This window comes from Limanda limanda, chromosome 16 (genome assembly GCF_963576545.1).
Source record: "Limanda limanda chromosome 16, fLimLim1.1, whole genome shotgun sequence".
NCBI lineage: Eukaryota > Metazoa > Chordata > Actinopteri > Pleuronectiformes > Pleuronectidae > Limanda > Limanda limanda.
Window position 1 is genome coordinate 22670692 of NC_083651.1, and position 23321 is coordinate 22694012.

Sequence of the window (23321 nt, forward strand, 5' to 3'; positions counted from 1 at the left end):
TTTCCCTCTTTCACCAATTACAGAGTGAAAATAAACACCACGGCTCTTTTTCCTGCGTTATTTCCCCGTCGAGGTAAAAGAGAAATCTGTGCTATGCAGGTTTCTCAGAGGCAACTTTGTCAGGGTGGAGGTTGGAATCCTCTTTGAATTTGTGCACTCTTTATGATCTTGGGGCTCATTAGACAGTGAAGGCTTAGCCCAGCATGTAGCCTAGCGTGCTGTATTAATATGAGCATTAGTGTGTGGCTGGATCCTGCCCTCAGAGGCAGGACGGATAGAACAGGAGATCAAACGGCTGTGACTCACTGGTACAGAAAGCCTCATCCGAGTTGTCCCCACAGTCATCAATCCCATCACAGAAACGACTGTTGGCCACACAGCGCTGGTTGTAGCACGGCCTGAAACCCTTCCGACAGCTTCTGTTGTCTGAACACATTTAATTGTGTCAACGTGTAGGAAATAACCACATATTTGTAAATGGCAAACAGCGATGGATAGGTAAATTGTTCAATATCTGTGTTTTTAATCCGTATTGACTTCAGATTGAGAGCTGTGAAGTGTTTCTTACCACAGTACTGCATCTTCTCATCTGATTTATCTTTGCAGTGGGCTATTCCGTCACAGGTCAGCTGGTAGTTTACACACTCTCCATTTCCACACTCGAATTCAGTGTGGATGTTGCAGGAGGAATTTTCTGCTGCAGAAGAAGACAATGGTGAATAACGATGATGACGGATCTTGCCTGTCAAAATGGAGAATTTAACTGTACAACAGCTGTTAGCAACGACAACATGGATTGTATTTGATTCTCCATGTCATGTTCTACACTGGTAGCCGAGGGTAAGGGACATTGTATTCTTCTAGAAGGGGGTCATGTGATAGGAGCCCTATGAATCCCCCAAGGCTACGTTGTGACTAAGAAGAGCCAATCAGCAAGCGTTTCCATTGGAAGTAGCCTGAATAAGTGGGAAATGCCTGGTAAAGTATTATACTTTATACCATTTGAATAATTAATGCCATTAGTTATGTTAGTTATATGGTATTACTTCAAATTTCTACAATAATTATCTTCTATCTACGAACCCCAGCCTGTGCTTCTTGCAGTTTTCACAATTCAGCGATCTGAAACTTCTTCCTCCTCTAGTACCGAGTGGAATCGGGCCCACTGTCCTCTACTGTGACATCCAGGCTTCCATCCAGCTCTTCTGAGTCACTTGCCATGTTCAGTCCAGCCAAACTTCCCTCATTTGAACAGCTCCTCCCACCTTATGTTCTATATCCTCACACTGCATATGGAATTCACAGAGCCGTGTGTCAAATTAGAAAAGGCTCCACACTTGTGACTTCAGGCGACTAATTGTGACAAAACCTCCTACTCCTCTCAAGTGTGTTTTCTGCTCCGGCTAAACTTAAAGTAGCACTGCATTATAGCTGCATCTTCCCTGAGCGGTATCGACTAGGACTCCTGGAATCATTACAAAGTCACTGCCAAGCCAAAGAAGAAGAGTCAGCAGCTGGTCAACACTTTTCCGTTTGTGTGTGGTTATGTACAAAGCGATATATTCAAAGAGGGTTTGTGTAAACAGCACAGAGAATGTCTTACCAGGGTGTAAACAGATGCCAGGTTACAGCGTGAATACAAATTCAAGAGTGACGCATTTCGAAATAATAAATCCATTCAAAATTCCAATAAAAATCAATAGTTAATACCGTGGATGTTCGACAGGTTAGAGGTTTTGCCCTCAGGAGAATTAATTATGAAGCTTCTCATGACTTACACACGCATCTGTTGTTATCCAGCAGCAAACGCTCTCCTCGGCAAGTGCAATTGACCCTCCCGTACGGAGTGAGGAGGCACAGGTCACCGCAGCCTCCGTTCATGTGTCGGCACGGGGACAGCTCACCTTCAATCACAATCAGAGAGGAATTGGTTAGGAGGTCAGAAGCACTCTCCCCAGACAGCTTTCTATTTTAGATTTAATCAGTCTTAGACTTTCACTACATTCCTCTTCTGAGGAAGCACTGCAACGTGCCTGACAACTGGACTCAGGCATCCTTATATATTGGTAAGTAATGTTCAAAATGCTGGTAAGACCACCTTAATTATTAGCAATAAGGAAACGTGATATTCCAAACACATATCCCAAATACATTTTAGAAATCTCAATGGATTGAGCTGGCACAGATTTGTCTGCATAGCAACAGAAAAACATCCCTTAAATGATTTATAATTCAAGGAATTATGTCTTTGTTTTTTTTCATCTGAGGGCCTGATGGGGACTGACCTTTGCCGTTAATAAATAAGATAGTTGACATAGATCTTTCTCCAGTAAAAATTGACTAGTTGTATATGGAATTAGGGCATCTTGATGTAATGGTCTCTGGCAGGATATTGGTGGTAATTAAAGTTACAAACAAGTATGTAACAAAACACTTAAAAGAATACAGCTATTGGCAAAATAAAATAAAAAATAAAAATCTGGTTCTAGTAAATTTAATGTGGTTTCATATGGAGAATGTCTTGGCAGAGGTATTCTCTCTACTGAGTGCCATTCTGTCACTGAATGCATCATAGTGCTGAATATACAAATACAATACATAGACCACAATCACCAACTCTAATCATTAAAGACAAATAAACAAAGCAAGGGCTGCTTCAGTCCTCAGGAGCTATGCATACAAGAAGCTTGGCAACAACATCTCATTTGTTAGTGTTCAGAAACATGCATGTTCAATGAAGACCCTCAGTTATTAATTGCCCCTTAGCTACGAGTTATTCATGAGACAAGAATCGGCTCCTGGTCTTCAGCTCAGGTAACCAATTTGTATGATTATGAATAATCAGGACATTCATGACAAGAAAAATGTAATCAGAGTTTCACAATGTAAAATCATGGTCATTGAACATGAAGCCGTCAACTCGAAGCTATAACCTGGCGTCTCGTAGGATGGGATTATTTCCCATGATGGGATAAACAAGGAACAGCACGGCTCTTGGCGTCCAAGTCCAACCAGTGGGACACTCCGAAGCCCACTTCCCTTTGTCCTACTTGGAAATTCAACTTTATATGGCACTTCGGAGACTCCCAATACAACATAGGCCTGTTTTTTAAATTAATTACCTCTGAAACTTTAGTTTCTGGACATTCCAAATAAGACCATGTTCATTTATCATCCGCGCTGATATTGTTCATCCAAACGAGGCCCAGTTTTTAAATATTTTGCTTTTACTTAGTAAAACCCAGGCGACATACCAATGGACTAGTATTATTCACCAGTGTCAACTAATCGTTAATACATATTTTATTAAGAGTGCATTGAGATTACTCTGCAAAAAGTATTTATTTTCCTAAATGCACAGTATCCATCGCTAACAGTTTTGTGAAAGTGTTTGAAAAACTGCTACATTTAGTGAAAGTAGCAGTGAAATATAGTTAAAGTCTAAAAGTAAAATAAATGTTTTGGTCTGTCTGACTGACTGATTTCTATTTATAACATTGTTTGATGGTTATTACAGAAGCATCAGTGAGTGAGCAGCATGTAAATGTTAGCTGCTGGAGCCGATTTGAGACAGTGCATTATTATTTGTAAAGGAGAAACAAGTTCTGAGACACACATTTGTTTTTATAATTACATTGGACATTTCAGTATTTATTGAATTCAAACCATGCAGATAATATATGCTGTATAAATATTGTATTGGAGCTGATAAATTACTTTTTAAAAATATATTTTTTAGGGCAGCATGAGCCACTGGCCAAAAGGCTGGAAACCAAAGGCTCAATCTTGTTTTTCATATTTTCCATTGTGTGGAATCCAACTTACAACTACAGCTGTTACATGAATGCGATGATTAGAAAGTGCAATATTTTTGTCTCTGAAATGCAGTCGAGTTGAAGTACTTCAAGTACATTAAAAATACCTCAAAAGAGCACACAGGTTTAGTACTTGAGTAAATGTTGCATTTCGCTACTGGTTATAGCAACTGAAAAATGTCAAGACAGTGAGGGACAAGTGCATTCAAACTGTCGAAGTGACACTGATAATAACAGTTTTCTCTGATACTCTCATTTTTGCATCTGGTGTTGAACCAGCAGAACGAACAGCAGGAGCCACCGAAGGGGTTGTGACGTCGGAACGGTGAAACCAAACAAAAGCGTGCGGTGATGACAAACTAGCTGCGGCACAGATGTCATCACATACCCCTTCAAACTGATAACCACATGTATTTAGTTATTAATCGATGGTGTCTGATCATGAATCACTTTAACAATGATGTCCTGACTGTGTGCGTCTGGTGTTGTGTGGAGCATGTGAACTACGTGGCTCATTAACTCTAAAGCGAATAAACAAACACAAAGTAAACGTCCTGGTCCTAATAACTTCCTAATAGTGCTGGTGTTTGTTGTTAATGTGAATGGTGAGTGTAGGTCAGCGGGCGAGTGGAGGGAGGACACTCAGACAGAGACTCTGACACGGTCAAAGACGGCTGGACATTTATTATGTGTTTGTCCTGATCATGAGGCAGTGGTGGTTATAATTATGCAGTGGAAGGACATCAATAAAACAAGTTAACATGGCGTAAACCATGATTCGATTATGTTCTGTCTCGATGTAGTCGTCAATGTCCGCATTGCGATGCATCTAAGATAGATGGAGCTAACTAGCAGTACCTAGTTAGCCCAAGGTGAGGTGAAGAGCAAGAAGTGAAGAATGACAGTGTTGACTGACATGTATATGTGTGGGCGGGGCCTAACACCATCACACGCCATCTGCCTTAAAGGCGTGAATTAAGAGGGGTCTTCAGAATCAACTGCAATGAAAAAAAGTTTATCCCAAGGTGTTTAAATACTCACAGTTATTTGTGTCTCTGGCCACAGCAATGATTCCCATTGGCTGATGGGGTATATCCGCTCTAAGTACCTTGGTGTCCCCCCCTGTGTATTTGTTTGACCGCAGCACAGACCGGCGGGCCCAGTCTGACCAGTAGATGAAGTCTGCGTAGACGGCGAGCCCGTAGAAGTTTCCTGGTCCTGATTTAACTATGACCTACAAGTACAGAGCAGATGTTAAGGCGTTTACCTAAGTCTTTGGTTATGGGAATTATTCTATTATAGCACAAGATTAATTTCATACTGTCAATATTTTCACTTCCACCGATAAACCAAGGTCTTTTTTAGGATGTGGGTAAAGAAAGCACCGGCAGAGGTTCAGGTGAAAGCGCATAGGAACAAATGTGAAGAGTCATATTTGGACTCATTAATCAACACATCACCCAGGCCGCCCACATGACTGCTTAACCCAGATGTTGGAGGAGTAAATGACAGTGTCTTTGGCAGGGAGGCAGGAATCCATCAAATGCCTCCTTGTGGGACTCTCTGGGCTTCTGGGGGGGGGGGGGGGGGGGGATCAGGGCCTCCAGCAGCTCTGCAGTCTAAGCCATTAGTGGGACAGGCTTGTAAGCGGCATCACATTAGCCCTGTGCCATACTGGGATTAATAGGACAGGTGTTGATTAAAGGAGCCCAGCGTGTGGAAGCAACAAATGGCCATCAGGCAAGTGAGAGACAGAGACGGAGAGAGAACGAGAGGGGGGGGGGCGCCAGATGGTGGAGGATGGAACATATTGATACAAAATTAGATTTGGGACACATTAGGGTTTACAGCCAGCGACACATTACGTTTGTGCCCAACTCGTGTTTTGGGTAAATGTGAACATACACAATTCATTTATTCTTATCACTCATTTACTACTCGACAATATCTAAATATAGTACTTCAACCCGCCGACAGCTCTCTATTTACAGTCCCTCTCTTCGTGGTTATACATGCTGACATCCTCCCTTTTCATGCACTCTGCTGCCCGGCCGGCATTAATGACATGGGTCTCCACTCTCAAAGTGGCACAGGGGACAGACTCCTGCCACAGCTTTTATTCTTCTCTGTCACCAACGACACTGGCAGCATGAGATGGCACTGCTGCAGCGAAGAGTAGCCGAGCCCTCGAGGGGCACTTCACCGCCATCCAAGTTGACATTCATTTGACTCAATACAAAAATGAGGCAATCAGAGGACTTTAAAAGTGACAGGGAGCCCGACGCTGCCATCTCCGCAGTATTAATGTCTTGTATGCGGTGGATGGGTTGTCTCAAGATTTCAAACGACTACAGCGTCGGGGGGGAAAGAGCTGAAGCTGACGATCAGCTAGGACTGCTTAAGTCGCACGTTTTAATTGGAACGGAGGATCCGCACCTGGAGTGGTCTCGCTGCAAAGCCTTCATTAGCAGGATTTGACTGCAGTGAGGGCAGGATGGGGGGGGGCCCACAGGTGAAGACTTCCCGAGCCTTGTGACCCAGATCAGCAAGCATATGGGAAACTAATTGAAACGGGCCAAGGAGATGAGCGGCAGAGGTCATGTTAAGCAAAAGTGGAATCCACAGCAAAAAGGACCATCTTGTACTGTAATCTTTTGCACACATTGGGATTCAGGGGATATACAACCAGGTGGGATGTCATACATTATGCATGCAAGTTTTCACAGGCAAAATGAGAACTCCTGAGTCCTAACTCCAAGCTGAGCCTGTTTACTTTAGCATGGAATGACTTTGGTGATTAAGGAGACCATCTGTACCCCCAGAGATGAGATATAAGAGAGAGCATCAAGAGGTATTTCATATCCTTCTCCGCGTATACAGGATCATGTTCCGGAAGCTCAATAGGGATGGGAGATTAAATGGGAGACACAAAAACAGTTTCATTCCAGGAGGAAAAAGGGGCAGATCAATTTGACATTCTGTCCTTGAATATGTGCCTGGATTCTCCGATGTTTTGTAATGAAACATTTCCATTCCTCAAAAACAAAAGAGGAATATAGATTCTACCTGGTGAGCCACTGCTTCTCGTTCATAGAAAATAGTTCATCATTTATTCATTCAGGAATTTACATAAATAATGGAATGTCCATACCTTGTGTCAGGGTTATAACTAATACAAATCTAAGAAAAAAAGTAATCATTGGCTACAAATGCATTCAAAACAGGATGTATTGTATATATTAGCAGCCATTCGTCTTATTAGTAAGAACTTGGCTATAAGGTAGCAAACACCAGCCAAGAGGGGGCGCTGTAAATCCGACAAGTTAATTTACGATTTACTGCAAACACAGTTCAAATCTTTCACTTGGGGAGGTTTACTTTCACACTTACATATCTGCTGGAACCATCGTAGTCGCATCTCTCAATCTTGCCGAGGTTTCCATCGGAGAAGTAGAGCTTCTCTGCTTTGTGGTCGATGGTCAGCCCGTTGGGCGTCAGGATGTCTGAACTGATGATGATCCTCATGTTCTTTCCCGCCAGCGTGGATCTCATGATGCTGGGACTCTGCTCATTCCAGTTGGTCCAAAACATCAGGCTAGAATGTGCAATAGGCAAACCAGAACATTAATTTCAAGGTCTGTAGATAAAAGCAAATACCTTTGAAAGCCTCAAGATCTAGATGATGCTATATCACGGAAATTGTGAGCTTTTGTGAATGGTGTTGCCTTGGCAACAGAGCATATTTTCACTGTAAAAGAGGAAATTGTTGTAACATAAGCATATATCATCAAGACTGCTTCAAATTTTATATATTTGATAAGAGGCTTTACCCAAGTCATCTATTGGTAATAAAAAGTAGATTTTCATGAAATTATGATTTGGTCTACATGTTATACGTTGCGACAAAATTCATGTTCAGTGCGTGCTCTTACTCTAGAGATAAAGCTCTACAGCACAGATAAAACAAACCCCTAATAAATGGGAAAAATCCTTCCTTAATGAATTAAATCCCTAGAGGTTTATTCTTCACGTATTCACATATTCTTCACGACCATCGGCTTCCCCTTTATAAGCCCAGAGGGCATTCATCAGTAATAAAGTGCAGCTCAGTTTTCATTGGATAAAGGAGATTAGCATCACAGGTTTTCAGATAGAGGTCATTTATTCATGTTCTTCTCTGCGAGGTCTTAGGAGTATGAAAAGCAGATAATAGCTTTAGAGTAAATAAATGAAAAATATCTATCTTTGTTTGTATGGATTTGTGAGACGGAGGGTGCGTGTGTTTTAAATCAGCAGCTATGTTGACAAATAACAGGAAAGAAAGAACTGGAAAAAAAAGGCTATTTTCAAATTATTATCGCTCTCCAGCTCCCGGACTCCAACTCCGTACTGTAATGAAGTCATGGAAGTCCACTGTAGAACGATAATAAGGATTCTGGTCAGAAGTCACAACCAGGGACTGCTAATTAATCACTTGAGTTTGAATTCTAATTATCAGACAGTGTTTCTGGGGTGGGATGGATATGGTGCCAAATTGCCAACCAAGGATATAGTCTGGGGTCGAGAAATTAATTTAGTTGGTCCAACAGCTGGAGCAAGTTACTCAATCTTTCCCCACCATCTGAACCTTGTGTAATTTGAATGCTTATGTGCTATATTATGAAGAACCAAAGAAGCTGTGAAATCAGGTCTTTAAAAAAAGCTACAGATTTTTTCTTGAGATATGCAAGCAACATAAAGACAGAGATTTATTAGATAGATTATTTATGCAAAACAGCTAAATTGATTCATAATAAAATGTAATAACACTTATTTAGGACAAAAAAGCCCCAAAATAATAGTAACGGCTTCAGTTTCCCTCTGTCCTCTGATCCAGAGTATTCCTCTGCTCTGCATTTATGTTATGTGAGCAGTAGACAGCACATGGATTTGAGAGCTCTGTCTGAAATATATCTTGGCAGCATATCAACAATATAGTCAATGAATAGATTTATAGACAAGTACAAAGATCTTAAAATATGTCATAAAACTAATAGGCCAGAGCCCAGATTTTAAAACATCAGTAATGTGCATTTTTCCCCCCTTTACTTAAAACTCTGACAGTGACCTTCTGCATTAAATGAAATTTATTTAAGGACTTTATGGGAAAATCTGAGAGCAATGCATTGCATTAGTCAAGCCTCCTGTGAAGAGCCACATGCACAAGCTTCTCTGTATCTTAGGGAAGCAGAAAAGCCCTGACGATAGTTATGCTGCTCGCATACATAATGGTGTTATGTTATATTGCTATTTTCCCAGACCATTAAATAAAATCGCAGCCTTTTGCTGGTTCATCTTGACACTAAGCGAGATAATGAGGATCAAAAGCTACGAAGTGTACAGCGTTGTCAGAACAGCAAAGCAAAACAATACGCTGCTTGAGAAAGATGAGCCCTGGTGAAAATAAAACTGAGCGCAGCCGAACACATATCAACGTATAAACATTAAAGTGGATTTTGGTACAGGCGTTTTTTAACTGTATTAACTGACGTAGGTAATGTGAGAGTGAGTGAAGAGACTTAGAAGAGCTACTGACCTTTGACACTCATCCAGGGCCAGGACATGTGGATGGTCTTCCTCGGACAGTGTGACCACGGCCTCCCTGCTCAAGGCACCGACCCGTGTCTGGTCCACAGTTTGCCTGGTGATGGTGGAGGTGGTGGAACTGGTCCAGTACAAAGTGTCCCAGGCCCGGTGGTAGGAGAGGCCCTCCACTGAGCCCACATCTGAAACCACAGACACGTCAGACCATGCAGGGCTACAGTTTAATGGTGAATGCTCAGTATTTATCTGGCTCCTTTCCAGTCTTCTAATTTCAAAGCACTTTACAGTACAGCTTGGCAATTCATATACATATTCATATAGTGCATCTATCTCTATCACTCATCACTTATACACTGCTGGCTCAATCATCAGGGGCAATTAAGGATCATGCATCTTGCCCAAGGACACTTCAGCACACAGAAAGCGTTCGATTGGAATCGAGCTGCCGACCCTCTAGTTAGTGGACGACCCTGTTCTATCTCCTACACCACAGCCGCCCCGAGTGAACACCATATAATCTTAAATCAGATGTTTTAAAGTTCTGTGGTTCACATGTGTCCTTTCTGTCCATATCTTAAGCTATGAGTCGGGACGTGGGCTGAAAACTTCTGATTGGCCAAAATGGAAGTGAACTTGACTTTACTGGCTGTTGGCCAAGCTGATCAAAACTTTCTTCTCACTAGTTGAACATATAAATGTGTTATGTTAAATTGATTTTCTCAACACTAATAGAAATGTATTTAATTTCTTTGATTGTTGATTTTACTTCTCTGGGCCAAAAGAAAAGTGAGAGTAAAAATAAAAAGTCTTTCTGTAGTTCATTGATATACTTTTGCGTTTCCAAAATAGAACAATTTGCTCTGCCACTGACATCTGGGGGGCACTAAACTATAAAGTCTTCTCTACTGCAGATGTAGGTAAAAATAAACCCACTGACTATGTTTCTAACAGATGGCAGCCTCATATTGTGTTAGTATTGGGATCATGTTTCTTTGGGGACTGACAGGGAAATAACTTCACGCCTCACTACACCGGACAGAAAAGGTATTTGTTGATGCAATAGTCACTCAGCGACTGAATGTTTCCACTGCCAACCAATTTCCTAACACATCTGGAAAAAATGACTTCAGCCAGTGAGTGACAGGTTGGGGACCTCCAGAGAGAGACGGTGATCACAGAAAGAGAAGCTGGTCATACTCAGGGTTTATCATTCACTCATTTGTCATTAATGTACCTAGTGAATATGGTGTCCAGTGTATCAGTAATACACACGTATCAAACTAAAAAAAGCAATGTCAGCTGAGGAAAATTAAAATGTGTTTTTGGGGAAAAACATGTAGCAGTGGAGCCTATATATGAAAATTCAATTGAGTCACACTCTGCAAAGCCGGTGAAGCCTAAGCTGTCAGATATTAGTTTATACCAGAGAGGAAAAATGGCTTTGTTAGGGCTTTGGAAAAATCACCTGCAGGAACCAGGGTCTCTGAGTGTGTTTGCTCATGAGTAACTCCCCCATCTGCAAACATGTTTCTGTACTGCTGACAAAATAAGGTATTACCTTTCATAAGACCTACACATAAGGTCAGCCCAAGGAATCAGTTTTCTGTCTATACTCGGCTCAATGAAACACCCACAAATTGACAACAAGACAATTAAAAAATGTAAATACATTAAACAATGTCTTTGTATTGGAATAACATGAGTGTCCGTCATTTGGCAAACACCCGCGAGCCTGATCTCTCTGCTGTAGCTCACACACACACTTTCATCCATCCACGCTGCCCATTAATTTGCCTTAATGGTGAGCATGTGGCCGATGCAACTGATTTTGGCTTCCTCTTATCTACCAACGCATAAACCATACCCGGGAATATTTAAGACACTACCTGAGTCAGCCGATCACTAATTAATAGTTTGCAATAAAAGCTGTCTGGCAGCTTGGAGTTTCTCACAAATTGTTGGCTGGCCAAGGGAGTAATTAATGGAGGACATGGAGTTTAATTAGGGAAATATGGATGATTAACATCTTCACCTTTCTTCAATGACGAGATGCAGGCACAAAGTTTTAGAGGAAAAGAGAAGAGTGTTGATTTTACATACAGTGCAAGGTTGGACGCTGCCTGGAGTTGTTGATTCCATCAAAAGAAACCAGAAGGACATGCTGCTTTCACTCAACACCAACTACAATCACGTAATCCACACTGCTATGCATTATAGTGCACGTCCCTTATGTTTCAACTGTTTACATCACTTAGGTTTTCCATGTCACGAGGTGCGAGGAACACTTAACAATTTCGACAGATGGTCGGAATAATGCTTGTTCATTTCTAGAGGAGAAATACACCAGCAGAAGGAGAGTGGGAGATGGTTGGAGAGGATGGGAGCGAGTTGATCATTATAATCTGCCAGTCCCCCAGTGTGAGGAGGGGGCGGGAAGGTTCTGAGCTCTGCTCCCACTGGAAACTTCACATAATGGCAGAAGGTGCAAGTCGAGCAGAACAGAGGCTTTCGCTGTTCATGTGAATCCGGTCATGCTTATCAAGACATGACTTACTGAGCTTTATAGGAGACATTGAGAGGGACTGGTCCCATCATGTTGCCAGTGACAGTAATGGTGCAGCCTCTCATTTTAGTATCATGCTATAGTGATTCAATAAAGAATGGATTTTCCAAGGAGTGGGAAGGGTACATGCTATTATTGCTCTGTGTGTGTATATACATGTTGTCCTATAGTTAAGACTGCAGTAGAATTAAGGCATTTACATTGTATCTGCCACAATATGCCATGAATACAACATGACAGAAAATAGAGGTTAACAAATCCAAGGTTTTTCTCTGGATACTCTGGCTTCTTGGTGTTTGTTGATGATAACACATTTAAACACTTAATGTAAAACACAGTGGGGGGGGGGATATCATTCACTTACTTTCTGCAATAATAGATCTTCCTGTCCAGTCATCATTAATCATCTGGATATTTCCAAAATGGACATCACTGAAGAAGATGCGGTTGGTCCCAGCGGTCTTCTGACTGTAGTCGAAAGCCAGCGCTACGATATTCTTGAAAAATGCAGGATTTTCAAACGGTTGAACCGGCGAGTTCAGGTCGCTCTCGTCCGAAAGATGGATGCTTTTCAGTATAGTCCTCTCAGAGTAGAGGAGATAACCCTCGTAGCGCTCACAGGCAAAGCCGTCCTCGGCCAAGCGGCCATGGGCGCAGGAGCACGTCCGGCGACCACTGCCCAGGTGGAAGCACAGCTGCTGGCAGCCTCCATTACTCCTGGCGCACGGGTTGGTGCCTTCAAAACACAAGACGTGCAGTTACTGGTTTGGCTCAGATTCTTGCATTTGTGCAGTCATATATTTAAATAGTTGGTCACTTTGCAACACAGATTAGAATCACAGGTGAAGTGCAGAGCAGGAGAAAGTAAATGAAAACATGAACGCTCTACCTTTTTCTCTGCCTCTATTGAAGACTGTCACATCCTTCAAATTGACCCCTAATCCACTCCTCATGGTCACAGCCTCACTGGTGTCAGTCTTGAAGCCACGTCGGATTGAACCATTGGAGTGGGCTCTGAAGAAAACCAGAGGCAAAAGAAGCAGTTTCATTTTCAGAGCAGAAAGCCTCCTGCATTCTGATTTCACACTGAAGAAATGTAATGACAAAGTTAGACAGAAGAGCATTTTATCTGACAAATGTTAAAATCCAAACACTGCTATCAGCCCATTCTAACACAAAATTCAAGCTGGAGAAGATAAAAGTGCAATAAAGCTAACAGCTTCTCTCCTTTGTCCCCCTCATTGTAAAAAGGAGAGAATGAGATGATTGATTGTCAAGTCATGCAAGAAATGTTAAAAAACATGCTCAACAAACAGGACACATTATTTACTGCGCAACAATTTATTTTGCAGGAGTTTAAAATCTGCCTGAGCCACAGAGAGCCAACACTGTCCCAAAGAACTGCAGGAGAGAATAAATATGCATTAAAACGACAAGAAATAAGGCACCATTAAATTTAACTGTGTGCCTGATTTTACAGATGGTGGAGGGAGGATCTCCCCTTCCTGCTAACGCTGAATTGTGTCTGGAGTATTTACAAAAATAGGTGGTGACCCTCTGCATTTGCTAGAAGGAGCTGCTGTTCTTTATGTTTTCATATGAGACCTGCAAAGGGAAGGGTTAATGTCAGGTTTAACATTTCAGGCCAATGCTTGTGTGTGCATTTAAGTATATAATAAATTACCTGTCAGACCAGTAGATGTAAGGCCCAAACACAGCCACTGAGAACAGGTCCACGTTGGCCCCCGACAACACAATCTCCCGGCCCTCACCTGTCTCAAGGTTGATCCTCTCGATCTTATCTGTGCGGGCGTCGCACCAGTATAATGTATTTTCCTGGAGGGTCATTTTAAAATGCACATCAGACACTGAACGGCTTAGGCATAGTCATATTAAAGATGAAGTAGGAGGTAGGGTATATGTAGATAAGAAGTGGAGGTGGATGTGACTGTGTGTGACTGCACCTCGTAGTCTATAGTAATCCCGTTGGGCCACATGATGCCCGAGTTGACCAAGGTCACCTGGTCTGACCCGTCCAGGCGGGAGCGGCCGATGCAGGGGTTCTGACCCCACTCGGTCCAGAACAGATACCTGATCAGTACAGTGACACACAAACGCGATGCATGCTTGAAAAATATCTGTAATATAATTAAGAATCCTCCAATTTAGTCGGGCAATTTTCCTCTCACAAAAACAGTTTGCTTTAGCAATTTAAAGCATAAACCTCAAGTGCTTTTCGAGAACTGCCATTTGTAAATTATTGAGAATAAAAACAAACCAACTAAAAATATTTCAACATGAATTAAAGGGGAAATAAAGACCCAAACACATTATACATAAAGTATTGTGGCCACTCTGTATTACTGCCAACACACTGAATACACAATCTGTGTATTTACTTTCCACCCATGTCTTTGTTTCCTATATTACTATTTAGAGTTCCAGGAGGCAAATGCATTAAACATCACTTCTCTCTGCAAGAAAAGTCCTTTGAAGCCACCGTTAATAGGGATGCTATACTTTTAATCAAATAGTGCACAGCTACAATAAAAAAAAGAAAACATAAAAACACAAATAAAGACATTATCTACCCTTTCTGTGGGTGAACAGCGATGGCCCTGGGCTGATCCAGTCCCTCAGATATGACCACTGAGCGGAATGCACCATTGAGACGGGAGATTTCGATGAGGTTGACACCGTGGTCTGTCCAATACAGGTTTCCTGAGTAGAGAGTAGCAATATTCAAGTGTTAAAATACAGCAGCGGTTGATTGAGCATGTACTTATACATATAAAACACATTTTGTTCTGTGTAATTACTTTTCATTGTATGGAGAGTACCCGCCATTGTCACTAAGACTAAGACATCTACCTAATGCTGTAACAAGAAGCAGTGCCTATAAAGTGAGAATTAAACAGTAAATATCAACATTAAAACCTGTGGTGATAAAGCCTGGATACTAACCAGCGATCCAGTCAACTGCGATGCCTTCCACCCGGCTGATGCCAGTGGTGATGATGTCCTCCCTCCAGGTCTGATCACGTTTGGCTCGGGATATTCTGTTCAGGCCCATGTCCGTCCAGTACACCGTGTCGTTTCCTGCAGAATGCACCGTACAGTTAATGACAGGAGAAAATAGGTTGATGAATGCAGCTGCCACAAACAAAAGCTGCTAATGAAACCGCATTTTACAGCAGCTCGTCCCATTTCGCCAAATGTTTAGTGGGACTTTAAACTGTGATGGTGAAAAATACTTGCCCAGTCAACCCTTTTTAGCTCCTGGTTGATGTAAAGCGCCCTGAATAGGAAAAGGCTGTCGTCTGCCAAATTTGACAGTGCAGTATATTGCTTCATGTAAAACATGGTGTTGGTTTTAAAACCCTATTACTTAGGAATTTCTAATAGTTGGTAATTTATCTGCGGTGCAGTCTTCAGGTGCATCTCTGTGCATTGCTTGTCACTTTGGCCCTGCGCAGGTTGTTAGGAGTTTAGGGGGCGTTATATGTTCATTTGTACTTTCTTGTTCCTGCTGCCTTAACACACTTAACACGTAGCTCACATATGACAGAATACAGCTGCGAGGCTTTCATCTGTTCTGCTCTAGCAGCCCGGCTCCTGTAATGACATGTAAATTATGCTATCCGCTGCTTCTTTTTGGATGGGCTTACTAATGCATTTGCATGTTCACCTGCACAAAATAACAAAGGGGAGGATGATCTGCAATCTCGCTCTATAATATCATGTCTAATTTTGGCATGAATTCAGCTTTTATTCTATTTCCAAAAGCTGTGGTAACACATCAAGATCACTCAGTTTCAGTTTCAGATATCAGGCTCTTGTTAATGGATAACAAACCGACTCATGCCGACTAACACTGCGCCTTTCTCAGCGAGGGGAAGTTTATCTGGAAAGCTTTTTGTTACTGTGGGCATTCACATTCCTTGTGGCTGATTTATAGTGATTTCTGTCATAATTTATTCAAGTGTCCTTTCTCTTGAGCCTTTTAAAATGCTTGCCTCAAAATGTGTGTTTAAAAGATCAGATCAGCCAAACTGAGAGATTAAAAGTTTACAGCCATAAAGCGTGTATGTGAGGTACTAACTATACATAAGGAGGCATAGAAGCACTCTGAGCTACTGTAAATGTCGATGTCAGCATGTAAATGTGCCAACAATGACAATAGTAGCATGCTGACATTAAGTAGGTTTAATGTTGTTGTCTTAGCTTAACATGCTAGTCCAATACTCGCTAATTAGCATTAAATGAGGCTTAGCAGGAAGCACTTTGCAGTTTCTAAAACAGGAGCACAGCTCTCATCTATCTTGCAGGCTATAGGTTCATGTTTTTCACCAGATAAGCTCCAGTGGTGGTGGTTTCAGACCACAATAGATAACAATGGATACCAAACAGAATAATAGTCCATCCAACATCTGTTCAGTGTGAACCAAAGTGGTGGAATGACCAAAAATCCCATCTGGCATCTAATGGCCTTGACTCAGGAGGAGGAGTGGGTCGTCCACTAACCAGAGGGTCGACCCCAGCCTGCCCAACTCAGCCAGCGAGACTATGTGCAATGGAGAATAAATGTTCTGTGAGTGGGTGATGAATGATCCTCAGGACTAGAGAAGCAGGGAACTGTTCTAAAACCACAAACAAGATCACTTATCTTGGGTTGTTACTTAATTGGAAAAACACGTGCAAAAGGCATAAACAATGTCCCAACGCAAACACTGTCAATATAACAAGAAGTTTTTATTGTGACCTCTATTGTGTGCTTTTTTATGTCCCCCTTCATTAGTTAACAGTCTGTAGATATTAAATCCTGTGAGGTGAGGACGGATCTGCTGATCTTTGCCTCTGGCACAGTCAGGCAGCTACAGCCGGTGAGGAATCTGTTCCAGCAACCTTTTGTATAAATTTACATCACCCACCCTTGTGTTTTGTGGAGCTACATAGCAAACTGATAGCATACATATGGAATTACTCAAACAGAATTCTCAGTATTACTTCAGGTATTTTTTTTTTTATAAAAAAGAATCCTTGCAAATCCTTTGTATATAAATGTAGTACATTTCAGCCATGCATATGCAATTTCTTCTACAAAGGGTTTGTTATCATGCATCAGCAGCAACCTATTGCATATATAGAACGGTACCGGCCTATAGTATATTCATAGTATTTGCCTGTGTAATGAATCTATCATTTTTATCATAAGCAGGGATGTAACAAATGACAGCACAAGCTATTGGGTTCATGCTTTGCTAGGTATGTGACGGTGCCTTCATTTCATACCATATTGGTGGAATTGCTTTGTATTACGATTGTTCCAGAAGCTTGTGAGGAAATAGTTTGATCTTATTCATGCTGTGGTTCCCCTCTAATGTGAACTTATTACTCTTCCATCTACACTGCACTCCGCAAGCCCACAGACCATTATTCAAAAGGTTAGAGCCCAGCATACCAAAGAAAAATAGTGTTTTAAGAAGAAAAGAAAAAGCGTTAGTGAAACACTGATAATGCTACATAGAGGAATTCACTTCAAAACACAGTAGAATGTTTTAAATGCTGTACGTAGAAATGTTATTATTTCAAATTTTGTGTAATAAATAATTCACATTTCCTGCTTGATTGTTAACAGTAAAATAGAGCAGACTGTAGGAACTTTCATTGATTATCTTTCCACTTGACATTTGAAGACACTTCGGGGGGGAATGTGCATCTCAGCATGGCCTTTCTAGTCACTGTAAAATTCTCCTACATTATAATTTCTGTTTGATAAAGGATTTCTAAGGTAAAGTAATAATTAAATAATCTTCTCACATATAAGGATGCAATCAGGTTTGTACACGTCCTCTGCTATCACCACTGTTGAGAAGCACATCTTTACCTTTCTAGTTTTAAGAGTTAATTTCCACACAGGAAAGTGAGGTTAGAGGTCAAGAATAGGTTCAAGAAAAACAGATCAGACTGACAGGTAATGATGCAGTAGCAGGGCCACTCTAAGAGGAAAATGTGTAATATTTAGAATAAAAGCCAAATTTATGAGATTAAGTTTTACATTTACCATAATAAAGTTATAATTCATAAGGATTAATACGTTTCCTGTCTCAAATTAGGAACATGCCGCATCCTGTTAAGTAATACTGTGGTATAGGTTCCTCCAATTTAATGGTGGAATTATTCTATCAGGAAAACTGCTGTTTTTTCAAATTTACAATCAAGTTGATTAACCTGTTAAACCATAGTCATTAGGCATTTACACAGCTGCCAAATAACTAAATTAGCTACATAAATTCAGTTGGTTTCAGGCTTATGTATCTGCTGCGTTAAACCCAATATCAAACACTCATTCAGCAGGGACAACCGCTCTGTGTGTCTTATGGTATCATACCTGCGTGGAAGTCAACTCCCACAGCAAACAGAGTTCCTGTGATGGGCATGAGGGCTTCACTGTTGTCATTTGGCTCCAGAGCGATTCCCCGGATTCCCTCGTGGATGGAATACATCAGAAAAGAGTCAACACCTAAAGAATGAGACAAGACCTATTACACCCTGAAACAAATGGACTAAAGCACGGTCAACTTTGAATACCCTTTGACCTATGTAGCGATAACTCAATATTTAGCTAGAGTCATGAAATGTCAAATGTTGATTGAGTACTTGGGAAACTTACCTTCGCAAGACATGCGGTCGCTGCGCAGGTTGTAGCCGACGGTGCAGGAGCAGCTCCGGGTGTTTTCAGAGGTGGGGAAGCACAGCTGGGAGCATCCTCCATTGTTCAGCTGGCACGGGTTTCTTCCTGAATATCGTGCACAACCAACAACATGTAAAACATATGTACAATGTGGGTCTGTACCTGTGTGTTTGCATGTGTGACCCCCGCTTACCTTTCTGACCCTCTCTGTCGAACACCTTCATGTGAACCACCCCGCTCGTCTTGTTCCTCAGAATCACAGGGTTCCGCCCGTCCCTCTTGTTAACTGTTCCCAGCTGAGCCGACTCCTCATCCGCCCACCACAGTTTTCCACCTGTGAGCATCAATGTCATTTTGTGAAAAAAAAAATCTGGCCACAAAGTAATAGCAAAATTTCCATTTTCTTCCTTCAGGTGACACTTGTCTTCTTTGCAACACGGTCTTTACATCTTCTTTGAAGTATGCAAACAAGGTTGTGATGGGATCGATGCCTCAGAAACACTCGAGCACAATCACACAGCGCCCTTCAACACCAATGCCGAGTGTAAACAGTGAGCTTCAGCTTGCAGTCTAACACACCATGGCTCGCACTCTTATATCGTCTAAGCCCCTAAATAATTGAGGCATTCTCCGAGCTGATTTGAGATTAGAGAGTGAGACACACTGCACAGCCAGTTCTGATGAAGATGTGGGCATCTTGCAGCCTGGGCACATAGTAGAAAGGTTTCGATCCTCCATGTACTTCAACAGTTTGCGAGTGGCCATAGCAAAGTGAAATGGGCAATGGAATATCTACAAACACAGTAGATGTATAGGCATATTTACATTTGGTTTTATTATATGCAAAAGCCTATCTGGCATATCCTCATCTTTATTATTTTAAACCTCATTAGGTAAGACTCTGTCCTGTCTGGCTCTGTGAGACACTGAACCTCCAGGCTTCAGCAGCACTGCTGTTGTGTCCTTTCTTTGTAAATGCATTACATACACAAAAAGGCTCCGAACCATGGCGCAATAAGCCAAACCACCAACACAGCCACTCTATCCTCCGGTCCCCTGCTCTGTCCTCAGCGACGCACAGTCCAGGCACTCTGCCACAGCCTCTACTGACGGGGTAATGAACTCTCAATTTTAAAATCCCATTGAAGTGCAAAGTGGAGACGAATCAGGTGGCTCCCGTCCCTCTAAGAATAGGCACTGGAAGTGGATGGGGAGAAGAACATAATTTGTAGGTCATTTTAGACTGGCCAAATTTGAAAAAATATAACCTTAAGGTGGCATGTTTTAATATAGGCAAGATCGAGAAAGACAAACTCATCTTAATAAACAACACCCCCCCCCCGAAAATAAAAGTCCTTGCACCAGTCCTTGCAATAAGGAACCACTTGCAGCAACCGCTTTGTTTCATTCAGTCTAATTAAGCAAAAATAACTGGACTACCTACAGGGTCCCTGCACGTTTCAACATGTTCAAACTTTTTCATAGTGCATGCATGCTTCTCTTAAAAAAACGCAACAACATTTTAGAGCTCAACAGAAGTGGCGTTGGATGAACGTTACCATAATTAAGAGCGAACTAAACTTATTTAAGACCTAGTGCATAATAATGTAATGCATGCAAGACTAAGGCCTATAATTCAGATTATATAATTTTAGTCTATTTTGACATTTTAAGACCCTGCAGAAATCCTATACCTGGAATGAAAATAAAAAGTGAAGTATGCCCCAAATAAATAATTACTCATCAGGTAATGAGCACCATTTTTTCATTTCCAAACACTAAAGGAACATATGCACTTTCCTTAATCCCCAGAAGTCGACACAACCTTTAAGGTCTATTTAATATATAGAAACAACATATACAAATACAAGCAATCCCCTCATGCGTTGGTAGCTTCAGGCTCAAAGGAATGTAGAACTCATTTCCACAAATCAGACAGATTCCCATGAGTGAGAAAGACAGTCTACATGCAGTTTACAAAACATTTGACCCTGGAGGGCGCACTAGCCAAGATTAGCTTTGCACCCAGTGTTAATTTGATGCCGTGGGGACCGCCGGCTTGCTGTGATTGCTCGGTTGTGGTACATCATATTCAATTTCCATCTCAGCTGCTAGTTTGATTCCAGGCAAGTCAGGGCTGATGGATCACAGTTTCTAAATAGAAGCCGTCACCTTTCCCTCAAGCCAATCAAATTATTACAGCGCCCTCAGACCTGAGTGGATCGACCTTGTGTCAGTAACAGTGCCTTCATTATGCCTTTTCTCAACCAGAGCCAGCAATCACTACCACACACACAGCAAATGGAAAAGCCCAAAAAAAGGAAACACAAGCATCTCAGCTAGACAACATGTCAGGATCCTGTCTGAGATCTGCCCTCCACAGACTATCAGTGCACTGAGACAAGCTGCTGCTGAAACCCTTTCTCCTGATTGTGTGTGTGTGTGTGTGTGTGTGTGTGTGTGTGTGTGTGTGTGTGTGTGTGTGTGTGTGTGTGTGTGTGTGTGTGTGTGTGTGTCTGCACCTCCTGCTGTGTGGGAGCCAGAAGACCTGACAGAATTCAAGCCTTCCTCATTTATTTATGATGCTGCTTTGGGGGCAACCTTAACCACTTCAAACACGACCAACTGATCAATGAAAGCTATCACAGAACAGATGAGAGAGGAGAGCCATTGTTAGATTAATGCTCATTAATGTTGATTGGTCAAATCCCCACAGAAAACTCAATACCAACAGCCACCTAATGATGCCTGCAAGTTATGTCCCTGCCACAGTAGACTGCTATTATTTCTGTAAATGAATATCGCTATTCTAATAACATTTATAATGCATGTTTGTTCATATTCCATTAGGTGTCTTATCACAGCTTGCTGAGCAGAGGAGACACGGAGAGGACACTGAAGGAAACTTAGTGGTAAACAGAGTGAATGGCCAGAAAATGGACTTAATTGCATCTTTCACCATGGAGACAAAACAAACATCTGCAGAAGGGGACATTACTCTGTAATGGTTTTCACCAACAGTCCATTTACTTGGCAACAGCAAGAAGAAGCTCCTGAGTGGAAAATGACCTGTCTGGCTGCTGTCATGCTGTCTTACCCCAGCCTCATTTTCAGCTGACCCAATACGTTTTACAAGTGTAGGCCCAATAGCTTATAGTGAATGAGGAAAACTCAATGTCTGACAGACAAGGAACAAGGGACCATTACATATAAATGCATTTGAATATGCATAGCAACAGAGTCTATAGTAAATATTCATCTTGTAGTGTTAAATTGGTACAAATAGTTCGATATGCATTCATAGCTCATAGTATATTTGGAGGTTGTAAGTGTTTTATCATTGCCGATTTATAATCTGGAAACTGGTGGAGAGGTAATATTAGTTCTACGATTTATAAAACATAAAGCTTAATATTAATACGTGTTTAATATACTATAATTACTATATTGGATAGATCAATATACAGTGCCGAGAGTGAAGCCAATCATCAAGCTGTGATATTTCATTAAAACAGGAAAAATACAGTTTCATGGTTGCATGAATTTAAATGTACAAATCCACTAGATTGTTATCGTCTCTGTATAGAAAATAATTATCATGCAACAAATGCAATGATAATATAATGTTCATTCTACCATTCAAAACAATTTCCTCAACATAACAAAATGCCATTAATTGTGATTGATGGAGACCAGGACTTCATCATTTTGCTGTACGTGCTACTGTGCAGGAACAAAGCCATTAGTCTCTGTCACCTTGTGTTCTACCTCCCAACGAAGAAAAATGCAATAATGAGATCTGGATGGCCCACAACAAAAACAAACACTCTTCCTCCTTAGAGTGGCAGAATGTTAAAAAACAAACAAAAACAACATTCTGCCACTGCTGTGTAACTCTGTGACCTTGTAATTAATGTTCTGCACATACGGACAGACACCAGCACACAGGAAGTGGAGAGCTGCCATGATTAATAACATACTTCAAGTATCACCCTGACAACACTTGCTGATTTTATTATTATACATTCTTTCATTAAAAAATTGAAAAAATTCAACTAACAACTTTATTGCCAGTGTGTCTGCTCCCTTCACATTAACATATTTGGCAAGCGACATGCATTCACATTTTCACAGGGCTCACTGGGAAGCTTCCCAGTTTCAAGCTTGTAGAAGTGAGGCGATGTACAATTTAAATCCCCGTCTGCCGTAGAAAATAAATACAAATTCCAAAGAGAAAGGGGATGAATCACCGGAAATTAATTTGATTTTTATATGCAGGACATGCACAGTGTGAAAAATAAAAAATAATGGTTGATATTTGAGAACTGTGAGCAGTGCCCGTTGCTGCTGTTGTATCGCACAGTTTGTGGGTAGTGTGATGTGAGAGCTACAATGTGTTTCGGCTACGCTGATGAATAACAACCAAATTACACTGACATATGGTCCTATTGGCAGTTTGAACGCATTTAGAAAAAGAAAAGCCACAACGAAAATAAAGGTCTGGTGGACCTTCGAGCTAAAGAGGAGATTTTTCTTTTCCTGAACTCGTTGACTTGGATCTCAGGGCGATTTTCCAAATGAAGCTATGAGGTGATGGATAGGGCGACACACCGGATTCAGCACCGATACCAGGAATCAACATGTAATGAACACTTTCGTCTCTTTT

General features: G+C 41.4%; 1 protein-coding gene across 1 annotated transcript in view; it reads right to left on the reverse strand.

The window, feature by feature from the left end:
- lrp1bb (low density lipoprotein receptor-related protein 1Bb) overlaps positions 1–23321 on the reverse strand; it is a 180215-nt gene that overhangs the window by 51475 nt on the left and 105419 nt on the right. The window contains exons 33-47 of the mRNA XM_061088066.1: positions 18849–18989; positions 18635–18760; positions 18353–18484; positions 14926–15060; positions 14553–14682; positions 13926–14052; positions 13646–13797; positions 12851–12975; positions 12326–12697; positions 9391–9580; positions 7206–7410; positions 4857–5049; positions 1779–1904; positions 569–697; positions 307–426 (exon numbers count right to left, since the gene is read on the reverse strand). Coding sequence (XP_060944049.1) covers positions 307–426; positions 569–697; positions 1779–1904; positions 4857–5049; positions 7206–7410; positions 9391–9580; positions 12326–12697; positions 12851–12975; positions 13646–13797; positions 13926–14052; positions 14553–14682; positions 14926–15060; positions 18353–18484; positions 18635–18760; positions 18849–18989 — 2403 coding nt within the window. The remainder of the gene's footprint in view (positions 1–306; positions 427–568; positions 698–1778; positions 1905–4856; positions 5050–7205; positions 7411–9390; positions 9581–12325; positions 12698–12850; positions 12976–13645; positions 13798–13925; positions 14053–14552; positions 14683–14925; positions 15061–18352; positions 18485–18634; positions 18761–18848; positions 18990–23321) is intronic.